We start from the raw sequence: 12160 nt of genomic DNA, 5'->3' as shown, positions 1-12160 counted from the left end.
CCCTCTCTCTCTCCCTCCCTCTCCGCCTCTCTTTCGCTCTCTCTCTCCCCCTCTCTCGCTCCCTTTCCCTCCCCCTCCCTCTCTCTCTCCCTCTCCCTTCCCCTCCCCTCCCCCTTCACCTCTCTCTTCCTCCCTCTGTGTGTGTGTGTGTGTGTTCTGAACCCTAGGCTTTGCTTATTCCAGAAGGGCTGGAATCAATAAGCACTTCTTGTAACTTCAAGTTATAAAGGCAATTTAAGTTTAGACTGAATGGCAGGCCCAATGCTGAATTTCAAAAGATCTTCAATCAATGTGTATCACAGACACCCAATTGTCCTGTTAGTCCTGCGTCTCTCCTTACCAGTCTTCCTACTCATTCATTTCTTCTCAGCTAGATTGTTTGCACGTTCTAGCGTGAGATTCCTGGCCTCAAACTGGCTCATATCAGTAAGCCCTGTGGGGGAATTCCACACACGAGTCTTAATATATTGAACATTATATTTTTTAAAGATGGGACTTCTCTCTGAAGTCCAAACTGATTTGAACTGGCTGTGTAGCCCAGACTGGCCTCTAACTCATGATCCTTCTGCCTCTGCTGGATTACAGATGGCTGCCATTAAGCCTGGCTATCAGCAGTTATAGTAGTGTACTCTCCACACAATGGCTCATAAAGGGCTCACTGTATTTTGGCAGACTCTTGTCAGCTTTATCATTCATTCAAAAAATATGTGGGTGCATACTCTGTGCCAGGCTCCCCCTGTTTCAGATTTCAGGGATATAGCAAGTAACTCATGCCAGACAGCCTTGCCTACTTGGTGAGTTCTAATCCTGGAAAGACCCATCTTAGAAAAAAGTGGAGTGATACACCGGGTTGTCTGATCTGTACATGCATATAAGCCTGCCCACACGCACACCCAGGTGCACACAAGCCCTCACAGACACCCTTTGTTGCCATTTTTTTTTTATTACCATTGTCTTCACTGAGAAGAAATACTGTAATCATATTGTAATGAGAGAAGGCCTAGTTCCCCAGCTCTGTGAGCTTGTCATCAGTGAGTCCAGTGATAAAGCCCTGCCCACATAGCTCGTCATCCAGATTTCTCTGGACTTTTGTTGACATATGAACCAGCAGGTAGCTGTATTACTATTTTAGAATTGAGTCATGTCAGGTGTAGAAATGTCAGGCATCTTGTCTGAATGTCAAGACTAGCTGATAGAGTCACCCCAAAGAGCAGCTTTTCTCATGAGTACTAGACTCACTACTTGGTCTTTACTCAGCAACTTTCAGGCCTATCTGAACTCACAGAGATGCTTCTATGGCGGTGGTGGTGGTGTGTGTGTTGGGGGGTGAGGTGTGAGAGAAGGCCTGGACAAAGACACAAGACTGAGAAGTTAGTTTCTAGGTCATTACCAACTTTCCTATTCCAATGCTGCTTTCTGTCTGGAAAGGAAAAGTCTCATTAAGGTGAAAGTGTTTATTTTTAAAGAAAGCAATACAAATCATACATGGCTCTTTATTACAGATAAATGAGGGCACATGGTGGACCTGGGTTCTATTTCTCATGCCCTGTTTTATTCTATATTAAGGTAGAAGAGCAAGTAGGTGTCCCAAAATGAAGCAGTCTGTTCATTTGAAAAGTCACTGACTAGAATAATAACCTGGGTTTCCCTGTAGCACGCTATTCATCACAATCCTGCCACAACCAAGAATGGAGGAATATGGTGAACCTCTCCTGTCATTCATGCAGCCTAACTTTAAAACATATCCTAAGTCAAACAATGTAGAAGAAGCTTCCACTCCACACTGAGTATTTTGGGCAATAGCATTCTTAGCATAAATTACCGACTCCCACCTCTTCTCCATCTTCCACCCTAATTTGTTTTTATAGAATGACCTTTGGTACCAGTGTAGTTTCTGGGAGGATGTTTCCGAGTTCTTCTCTTGAACCGAATGGCCTTTTCAGTATGGTATTTATCCAAGTTTCTTTGATGGAAAGCCCATGAAATTTGTGCAGCTAGCTCTGGCAGACTCCTAGATTAGTGATAACATTTAGAAAGAACTTCTCCGGCTTTACACTCTACTTTCCCATTCAGCCTGTCTGAAGCTCCCCTGTGAGAGAATTCACCCTCCAGTGTGGGTGGAATGTGGAGAAAGTTCCCATGGCTCTGAGAAGAGAATCCAGTATGTTATCTACGTGCTGCACTCACACAGCAAGTGCAGTGTCATGACAACAATTGAGCTCATCTTGTTACTCCCAAGTCTTACACGCATGCCATAATCTTATGTGCATGTCATTATCTTACTATTGTTTCTACAGGGTTTTTTTTTCCTTTGAAATTTTTGAATTAAACACATTCACTTTTTCTTAATTCAGGCGAAGTTCATGTAACGTAAAATTACTCATCTTCGGGGCTGGAGAGATAGCTCAGCAGTTAAGAGCACTGGCTGTTCTTCCAGAGGACCTGGGTTCAATCCCCAGCAACCACATGGCAGATCACAACCGTCTGTAACTCCAGTTCCAGAGGCTCTCACACCCTCACACCGACATACATGCAGGCAAAACACCAGTGCAGATGAAATAAAAATAAATTTCAAAGCATTTTAAAAATTACTCATCTTCAAATGTAGAATTTAGTAGCATTTAGCAATTCATAGTAAACTATAACCCTCTTTCCCTAACTTCAAAATATTTTCATTGTCCCCAAAGGAGACCCTGTGTTTGCCAAATGACCACCCCATTATAGCTTCCCCCTAGTGCTGGCAGCCATCCAATGTTTTCTGCCTCTGTGGATTTACTTGTTCTGGATATTTTATATAAATGGATCCATGCAATACTTGATTTTTCTTCCTGGCCAGTTGCTTTCATATAGCAGATTGTTTTTAATGGATCACTCACACTGTAGCCTATATCAGAACTTCATCTCTTTTTTATGGATGAATAATATTGCATTCATGCATTGGTGGGCAGTTGGGTTGTTCCTACCTGTTGGGTAGCATGACTAAGACTGCTCTGGATATTTTAGTACGAGTAGTTGAGTATTTGTTTTCAGTCTTGGAGTAGACACATAGAAGTGGAATTGCTAGGTCACATGCTAGTTTTGTATTTAATTTTTGAGGATCGCTAGCCTGTTTCTGCTGTGGCTGTATCCGCTGACAGCCCTACCAGCCATCTACAGTGTTCTTCTTTACCCACGTCATTGCCAACACTTGCTGTTTTGCTGTTGTTTTGTTTTTGCTTATTCATTCTTTTTCAAGACAGGGTTTCTCTGTGTGGCCCTGGCTGCCTTGGAACTTGCTCTGTAAACCAGGCTGGCCTCGAACTCAGACATCTCTCTACAGAGTGCTAGGATTAAAGGTGTGCGTCATCAACACTAGGCTAATACTTGTTATTGAACTTTTATCTATTACTATCATTGGGGCGGCTATAAAGTGGTAACTTCTTGGTATCTTGATTTGTATTTTCTTAATGGAATATTTATATATTACTATATAGATCTTTATTAAGGCAAAAGTCAGCTTCAAAATGATTGAATTCATCTGTTGCCAGGAGATTAAGACTAGCAGATGTCCTCTAGAGTACTTGGCTCTGACAAGGACCTTGTGTTTTGAGGTTAGAGACTGTCCGGTATATCTGGCAAAACACACTCATCTGTGTTTCAATGCTTTCTTTTTTAAAGACGGGTTCATTCTTGACTTAATGGTACATCCATTTATTTTGCAGTGTGAGAGAAGACACTCAGGATGGCTCAGGGATCCGGGGACCAGCGAGCGGTGGGGATCGCTGATCCAGAAGAGAGTTCTCCTAACATGATTGTCTACTGCAAAGTAAGATGCCCAGGGAGTGGCTGGGCATGCGGCCTGTGTGTGTCTGTCCTCAGTGAGGGCAAACTGATGGCGAGAGCCGGATGCTATCTGCCTGAAGTGCTTTAAGGATAAAGGAGGTCTTTCTTCTCATTGTTTAGCTCTGTAGTTCAAGGAAACATTTTATATCATTTAGTTGTGTGTAAACCCCCAGATTGCCTAAGCAATGCAGCGGAGGGGGTCTGCTTCTTCAGTGGCCTTCACAGTGTCATGCCAATTGAATCGAAAGGTCTTTGAACTCAGAGTATACGAAGGATGCTATCATTGTGGCCACTCAATGCTTAAAGTTGGTAGAAGACATTAAAGGCCCACCACACCCAGAGTTGAGTCTGTTAATTTGCAAAATATGTGCAAGGAGAGTGGTCTCGCTCATCAAAGGAGGAAACTAACTCTCCCAGTTTCAGGTTGGCGGGGGCCGGGGAGGGGGGAATGTCCTTGTGGAGAAGTCATTTTAAAGGATTTTCAGGATTGTTATGTGGGAAAAGCAGAGGGGAAGGCTCCACTAGGTCATGAGATCTGTCCAGCAAAGGCACAGAGCTGGGGAAACTAAACAGCCTCTGAACTGGATCGTGAATGACAAGGAAAAAAGGCAATAAGATTGGAGCCAGAGATGTGGATGCAGCCAGACTGTAGAGTATTGGATTATGGGGAGTTTAACCATGAATACATTGTGTACTGAGAGTTGTAAAATTGATCTGTTTGGGATTCAGGGTTTTTCCATAGTGAGCCAATAGGTAACAAGGTGGGGGGTGCAGTTGCCCTGAGAGTATTTCTGCATCCGTGAAGAGGGTGAGGAGGGCGTTCTTCAAGCCAGAAAAATGCCCCTCAGAATGGAGAGGGACCTGTAGGAGGAAGTAAAGTCAGAATTATAAATAGTGTGAAAACTGAGCAAATGTGGAATGAGAGGCCTTGGAGGTGGGAGCTGGCCAGGTTATGGACCTTGGGCGCTGGGAAGTTGCTGCTGTCAGTTCTCATACGGACATTTCGAAAGGAAGGAGATATGGCCCATAAGTTTTTTTGTATCTGTATTAAATTTAAGGTACTAATTACTCTGCATGCTTATGAAACTTTAAGCTAACCAGTATTATATATTAGTACAGAAATGGGTTAATCGTTTATTATTTTCAATAAATACTTGAGTTGTCTCCTGGGATCTGTGCCTGCTGCCACTCTGTATTTGATCTGTGTTAATCAGAGGAACAGTGTTGAACTAGACAATCCTGGATGATCAGTATGGTGATGTGTGTGTGCGCGCATGTGTGTGTATGTGTGTGTATGGGTGTGTGTGTGTGTGTGTGTATGTGTGTGTGTGTGTGTGTGTGTGCGCGCAAATAGGACTCTTTGGGTTAAAATCCTGTAATTCTTTTTTCTTTAAGAGAATGTTGAGAGAGCCTATCTCTAAGAAAGATGGCTATTGAATTATATAATAAATAATAAATATAAACTTCATTAATGGACCCATCAGTTCAATGAAACACAGAGGTGTGTTTAGAGGCAATTTTTTGTCGTAAACTTCTCTCCCGTCACCAATCCCTCATCCCCTGCCACAGGCAGGAGGGCCTGGCACCAGAGAAGCAGGAATGTGGGGTTGGAGTTTTTGCTTGGGTTACAAGGTTACCTTACAGGTGGGACATTGCTGTGAAAATCCATTTCGACAATGTGAGACAACTTTTGCCCACCTTGGTCTTGAAATATTTATTTCTCTTTACTCTTTACATATTTTAGGGATAGAGACACTTGGAGAAAGGACGAATTACAAGACATGTAAAAGCTTACATGGTCAGTAAGTTGAATAGAGCAATTGATACAGTGAGTTGTCCTTTTGAAGCAGAAGAAAATAACACAAGGATTATTAAGGAGATTATTACTTTTAATATTTATTCATTTTTATTATACGTATATGACTGTATTGCTTAAATGTACATATATAACACCCCTCCCCCCAGATGTGTGTGATACCTGTGAAGGCCAGTAGAGGGCATCAGATTCTCTGGAGCTAGAGTTACAGACGGTTGTGAGGTACCATGTGGGTGCTGGGAATCAAACGCAGGTCCTCTGGAAGGGCAGCCAGTGTTCATAGACAACGAGCCATCTCTCCAGTCCCACTGTACAGCTGTCGAGAGTAAAATGATGCTACCTGAATACCTTTTCACTAAAATGGTGTGCTGCAGGTTCAAATCTTTCTACAGGTTGGTAGTAAGTTTAAATTTTCCTTTTCCTGTGGGAGCAGGGGCCTCTTTTTTTTTTTCTGCTGTTGTTGTTGTCATTTAAAAAACAAACATTATTTGTAGTTCTTTAGAACAATGGCAACTAGGATGGGGAGTGTACCTTGCTTGTGACTCCTTCCTGTGAGCTGTATGTACGTGCTCATACATGTCCACACATGTTCACATAAACACTGTGTTAAGGCTCTAAGACAATTAACTGAGTTTGTTCAGCCTATTAGGAAGGAAGAACGTCTATTGCCCCCACCTGGAACTGACTTAAGCTCATGCTAACTTGACCTACTCAAACCCTGGCTGTGCTTGAGCCTCGCCATAACCGTACAGCCTCCTGCTTCCAATACTCTGAACTGCTGTTCAGCTACAACCATGATCTTGTCAGCTGGGGTACGTTGTCAGCCAAGAGTGAATCTGGGAGCTAAGGTTAATTTCTAGAATTTTCCATACAACTCCGTTAGTGGGATCATTGTTTTTCAAGGTTGTAACCATACACCCAGACATTTTCTCAGGTGTCTACAACAGAAATTTTGTCTCCTTTCTCTCGTTGGCTGTTACTCTTGATGCAGACATTCTCAGGGAGAGACTTTTGCTTGGGTGGTGTTGTGTGCCAACAGAGAGACAGAGGCTCAGATGAGCTTCTGGGAAGTGGATGAGATGGAGATACTCACAGTATGAAATGACTTCTCAGTTCTCTTATTTTTAATTGACACATGATAATTGTGCAAATGACTGGCGACGCCATGTTAGTTTTGGCTGCACGAACACAGCCCAGTCATTAGCATTCCCCTTGTCTCAGGCATCTATTATTTCTTTTCATTGAAACATTCCAAGCCCTCCCTTCTAGCTCTTTGACATGTTCAGGACTTTGCTACTAACTTGGTTGTTGTGACTCGCAGCACCGTTAAGGATGATTGAGACACATGAGCAAGTCCACACCTTTCAGAACATACTTCGTTTTCTTTTCACATTGCCAGGTCATTAACTGTGAGAAGTACTTCCCCCACGGCATGATTTATTTATTGATTTGGACCGACGTTCTAATTTGGCTTTTCATCTTTCATATTCACATTTTGGATCAGAGGGGTATATGAAAAATGTATTGGTTGCATTAAAGATCTATTTAAAAGAAAACTTTAATCATTCATTAAGACACCCAAGGCTTCCTCATGTCCCCAAGCCCTTAGGGTTCTAGGTCACTGAACTGCCCAGTGTAGTAATGATCTTGGAAGCTATCTATCAAACTGTCTAGAGGTTCTTTATAAAAAACACCAGTCTTCAAAGAATGTCCTTACCTAAGCATACTGTACTTTAATATGTTTAGGCTATGTGCTTGGAAAATGAGTTTTAAAATGACCCCAGGAGAACTTAATTCTCAACTAAACCAGAAAAGTACTGATTTGATGTTTGTTTTCCATTCCCCTCCCACCTCACCATTATGTAGGTATATTATGTGTTAAAAAATTATCATGGGATAATTGGTGTTTAATATATATATATAGTGTGTGTGTGTGTGTGTCTGCTGGCCTAGGTTTGCACTGCATTGTACATCATAACTAAAAACAGCCTGTGGAGGAAAGGGTTTACCTGGCCTATGCTTCCACATCGGTTGTCCATCACTGAAGGAAGTCAGGGCAGGAACTCACGCAGTACAGAGCTAATGCAGAGGTCATGCTGCATTCTGGCTTGCTCCTTAAAGCTTGCTCAGCCTGCTTTTTTGTAGATCCCATGACCACTAGCCGGGGGAAGTCTCGCCCATGAGGGGCTGAGCCTCCTCATGTCAGTCACTAAGTAAGAAGGCTAAGAGATGCTGAGTGGCTGGCCAGCCTTTCTTCTTACTGTGGGAACTTCACTTTCCCACTCCATTTTTCAACTTACCACCTTTTCTCTCTTCCTTCCCAGCTACAAAATACTTTTTACTGCAGAAAGAATATACCCAATGTCCATGTAAGATATACAGGAGAAAATATGATTTCTATGCATTGACACTAGCCTAATAAATAACATTATTAGGCTTCATTTTTCTCTATTGTCAAATGAAGAGTATTTGTCTAAATAACATGCAAACATGCTTTTGTAATGCTTTCAAAGTTTAATTCTTTCCATTTTGATTTTAAAAAATATAATACCCAATACAAAAACTGTATGCACATTTAAAGATCTGTTTAACCTTTCTGGGAGTGTTTTATATGGTCATAGATATGCCTAAATTGGATTGAGGTAAAACAAAATTTTGTCAGATGTCAGGAAAATTAGTTGTGGTAATTTAACATTAGTAGAAGTTAGATGTGATATCTTCTTGGGCTGCCCTTGAAGGTACAGCACATGAGAGGATCAGGAGTTCAAAGCTACCCTTGGCTACTTAGTATGTTTAAGACTAGCTTGGGCTACATGAGACTCTATCTCAAAATCAAACAAACAAAAACCAACTGAACAAAGGTCTTTTGTGGCAACTTGCATCTTTGGTCTTGCTCTGACACAGCAGTCGTATAGTTATTTCTGATTATAATTTCATGCTATAGAAACAGCAGGAATGGTTTTACAGTAGCAATGCTGTCAGTAATGCAGAGTGTCATGGATGAATTTGGGCTTCCAGAGGAAGAAGAAAGAGCTCACAGTGTAGTGTATTGGAAGATTGTAAATGATTTGTCACGGATAGCTACCCTCCCTGTTATTTCCTACTTCCTGGCTCCTTTTTTTTTGTTGGTGTGATACTGATGATGCTGTGATACCCATGTTGCTATGATACCTGTGTTCTTGAGATCACACCATGTTGTTATCACGACTGTTGTGATACGGATGATGCTGTAGTACCTATGTTGTGTGATACCCTGTTGTTGTGATATCCCGGTTGCTGTGATACCCTTGATGCTGTGATACTCGTGATGGTGTGACATCCCACGTCATCAAGGACCCTTGAAGTCCTGGGGCAAAAGCCTATTTAGGCACACATCCTGAGAGTAAACACACTGCTATTTTAGTCACATAAGTAGTTAGTGGTATGCAGCAAGAACGGCAACACCAGCTTAGAGGAGGCAGAGCTTTGGAGGAACCTAGAAGCAGGATATTGTCTTGGAGTTCTTCGAAGGCTGTGGCAGAAGCAGGGTAGCTAAATGACTGAGAACTCATAAGTCCTGGTGCTGAAGCCATGATGAGATTGAGAACCATTTGACTAGCAAATGTGTGTTGATCTTCATTTGTGGGACAGACAGTATTAGATGCTAGAGAAGCAGGGTGAGGGTGAAGTCCTGGATAACCCCATAAGCCAATGCAGGGTGGGGTGGGGTAGGAGCAGAGGGGGTTTGGGTAACTAGACAGGTTTGTGCTGGTAGGAAGGGGGAGGGGAGTGAGGAGGAGGGATGGTTTATACAGTCCAGGGGAGATAAAAGGTACCAGAGAACTCTTCACTCTTGAAAAAAGAACAGGAATTAAATTGGTGAAAAGGGAGAAAAAAAAAAAAACCCGAGGAGACTGAAGGACAGGCACACGCCAAGTTATCGCCCTCTGGAAACTTCAAGAGGCTCTTTTTATGGATCTAGGTTTCTGTGATGAAGGCTTGAGATACCAAGCCAGATTTTGAAAGATCGAATGTGTTATCTCAGGAGGTTGGCAACGTGCAGATATTGTCCCTCTGTGCTCCCACATCCTGTGCTGTTCTCTGCTGCCGATGCCCTAATGCATATGTAAATAAACACTTACACATTTGCATCCATTTATTCTTTCATAGCTTTAGTTGCTTTAAAAAATGAAAAGGAAAAAAAGAAAAAGAATCTACAAAGTTAACCCAGCCCAAACTTTAAAGGCAGTTAAGTCAGAATATTTAAAACGAATGCATCTTTGGTCCTGAACATTTAAGAGTTTGTTTTCTTTTATTCTTTTCTTTCTTTTTTCCCCCCACATTAAATAAAATCCCCAATGACTAACTTCAGAGAGTCTTTGGGGTAACTTGCTTAATTGCTCAGACTGCATTTCAAGACTGTTTTTGTTCATTTTTTTGTGAATGTATTGTTTATTGCCTTAGGGGAGAAAGAGCCTTTCAGTTTTCCTTCCTTCCCTGCAGTAGGCTCGCTAGGACAGCAGCTTCCTATCACGTTCTCTTGGTTGGCAGGACCAGAGGCATGCAGGCAAGTCCCAGACCCACGGCGTTGGCCTTGGTGTCCACAGATGAAAGAGATGTGTTTCCACGCGGGGGCACCGCTCAGTGTGGTTTAATAGGATGTGTTGCCATGGGTAGAATTTTCTAATTTGAGAATGCGCTCAAGCCTCCATTTCATCTTCCCACTCCCCTCCTCACTTCACCTCAAACAGTCTGAGATTTTTGCTTTCTGGCTGACAGTTTATCTTACCATTGACAGCCCTCTGCAGTGTCACTCGATGGAGCCCTCGAATGGCTGTCAATCCCCAATTGGCACAGTTTTGAACAAGGAAAGTTTAAAGTGAATGAGTATGTGTGAAAGGAAAATAAATGTTTAAAATCACGGGGAAAGAAAAGGAGGATTCCTTTAAAAGGCCATGAGTGTGCCAGCTGGGTCAACACAGAAAATAGACAAAGCTTTTGATGAGTGAACTTCTCAAATCTAGACATGTTCTTTAAGGAGGGAACCATTCCAGCCCTGGAGGAATATAGACAACTCTGGAAAGTGACAACCACAGACTGAAGGACATCAGATGTCCATGCAGAGAAATGGTTAAGTGGTAGGTGTGGCTTAGGAGTCCCTGTTGAATGAGGGGACAGTAGGATTTCCGGTCTGGCAGAAGCTAATCTTTGCCTGGAAAGGATGCTGGCCACTGATCTTCTGGGATAGGGTCAGGGTGCACATTCTGAATTTGAAGAATTGTTTTTTAAGGGTTTCCATAGGATTTTTAACCTATTTGTTGAATGTTAGGATAGTGTGAATTTTCTCAGACATCTTTTCGTTGGCTCTTTCATTTTCTGCATGGTTCTGCTTACAGCTTAGATGGTCTACCTCTCTATCCACTAAAGAGCCACCTTTAGGATTTTCTGTAGGAATATCTGATGGTGATGAGTTCTCTTGGGGTTTGTTTGTCTTAGACCTGTTTGCTTCATCTTCAGGATTGAAGACTCTTCTAGATTCTAGACTGTCAACTGTTTCTTTGCATGCCTTGGCCACTGTCATTATCTTGTGGCTTCCATTGTTTCTGTTGACAAGCAGCTGTAAGTTACAGCCCTTCTTCTGAGGGTAATCTATTTTTTCCCACTTTGGTTGTTTTCAGGGTTATTTTCACTATTTTTGTAGTTACACTTTACATTGTGACTTTTTTTTTATTTTTATTTTTTTGTGCCTGTGCCTGTGTGTTCTTTACTGAGGCAGAATCTCTTGCTGAATTTGAAGCTCACTGATTTGGCCTTTTTTTTTTTTTTTGTGGGGTGTTTTGTTTTGTTTTGTTAAGAAAGGAAGACTATTGTTAGTGGGCAGGGAGGTAGGGGAGAATTTGGTACCCCAGCCTACTTCCTGAGTTTTGGGATGATAGGTGACTGCCAGGCTTATGGTTTTACATGGGTTCTGGGGATCTGAACTCTGGTCCTCATGCTTTTGCTGCAAGCTCTTTATCCACTGAGCCATCTTCCCAACCACAGTGATGCTTGTTTTTTTATTTGTTCCTCTTAGGGCTAATTGCACCTTGTTTTATTCGGTGCTTGAAGATTTCTTGTCCCAAGACTCTAAATACTAATTTGTCTTTTCTTTTGTCTTGAGATACTTTATATGTTAAGACAAATTTCCCCTCTGGATTTTGAAATTTTTTTTACATTCTTTGCTCTATTTTTAATTTATTCATTTTTGTAAGTTCCAATGTACTTTCTTTTCTGTATCAAATTTTTAAAATATTTTTATTTATTCTTCAAAAATTTTATATAATGTATTTTGATCATTCTGTCCTCTCCCCAACTTCTACCAAATCCTCCCCTACCTCTCTACCCACTAACTTAATATTCTTCCTTTCTTAACAAAACAAAACAAAACAAAACAAAACAAAACAAAACACCCCACCAAAAAAAAAAAAAAGCAGTCTTATTTGTGTTGGTCAACTACTTCTGAGCACAGGGTCTGCCTTGGAGAGGGGTTGACATACTCAGTAT

General features: G+C 41.7%; 1 protein-coding gene across 4 annotated transcripts in view; it reads left to right on the top strand.

Moving 5' to 3' along the window:
• The window catches only part of Rgs6 (regulator of G protein signaling 6), a 529723-nt gene that overhangs the window by 23623 nt on the left and 493940 nt on the right, over nucleotides 1–12160 (top strand). For all 4 annotated transcript variants that reach the window (XM_028782177.1, XM_028782175.1, XM_028782176.1 and 1 more), the window contains exon 2: nucleotides 3702–3805. In XM_028782177.1, the coding sequence (XP_028638010.1) occupies nucleotides 3722–3805 (84 nt within the window). In that variant the 5' untranslated portion in view covers nucleotides 3702–3721. The remainder of the gene's footprint in view (nucleotides 1–3701; nucleotides 3806–12160) is intronic.

This window comes from Grammomys surdaster, unplaced genomic scaffold (genome assembly GCF_004785775.1).
Source record: "Grammomys surdaster isolate TR1022 unplaced genomic scaffold, NIH_TR_1.0 721, whole genome shotgun sequence".
NCBI lineage: Eukaryota > Metazoa > Chordata > Mammalia > Rodentia > Muridae > Grammomys > Grammomys surdaster.
The sequence above is the reverse complement of the archived record's forward strand: the minus strand, read 5'-3'. Positions and strand labels throughout refer to the sequence as shown.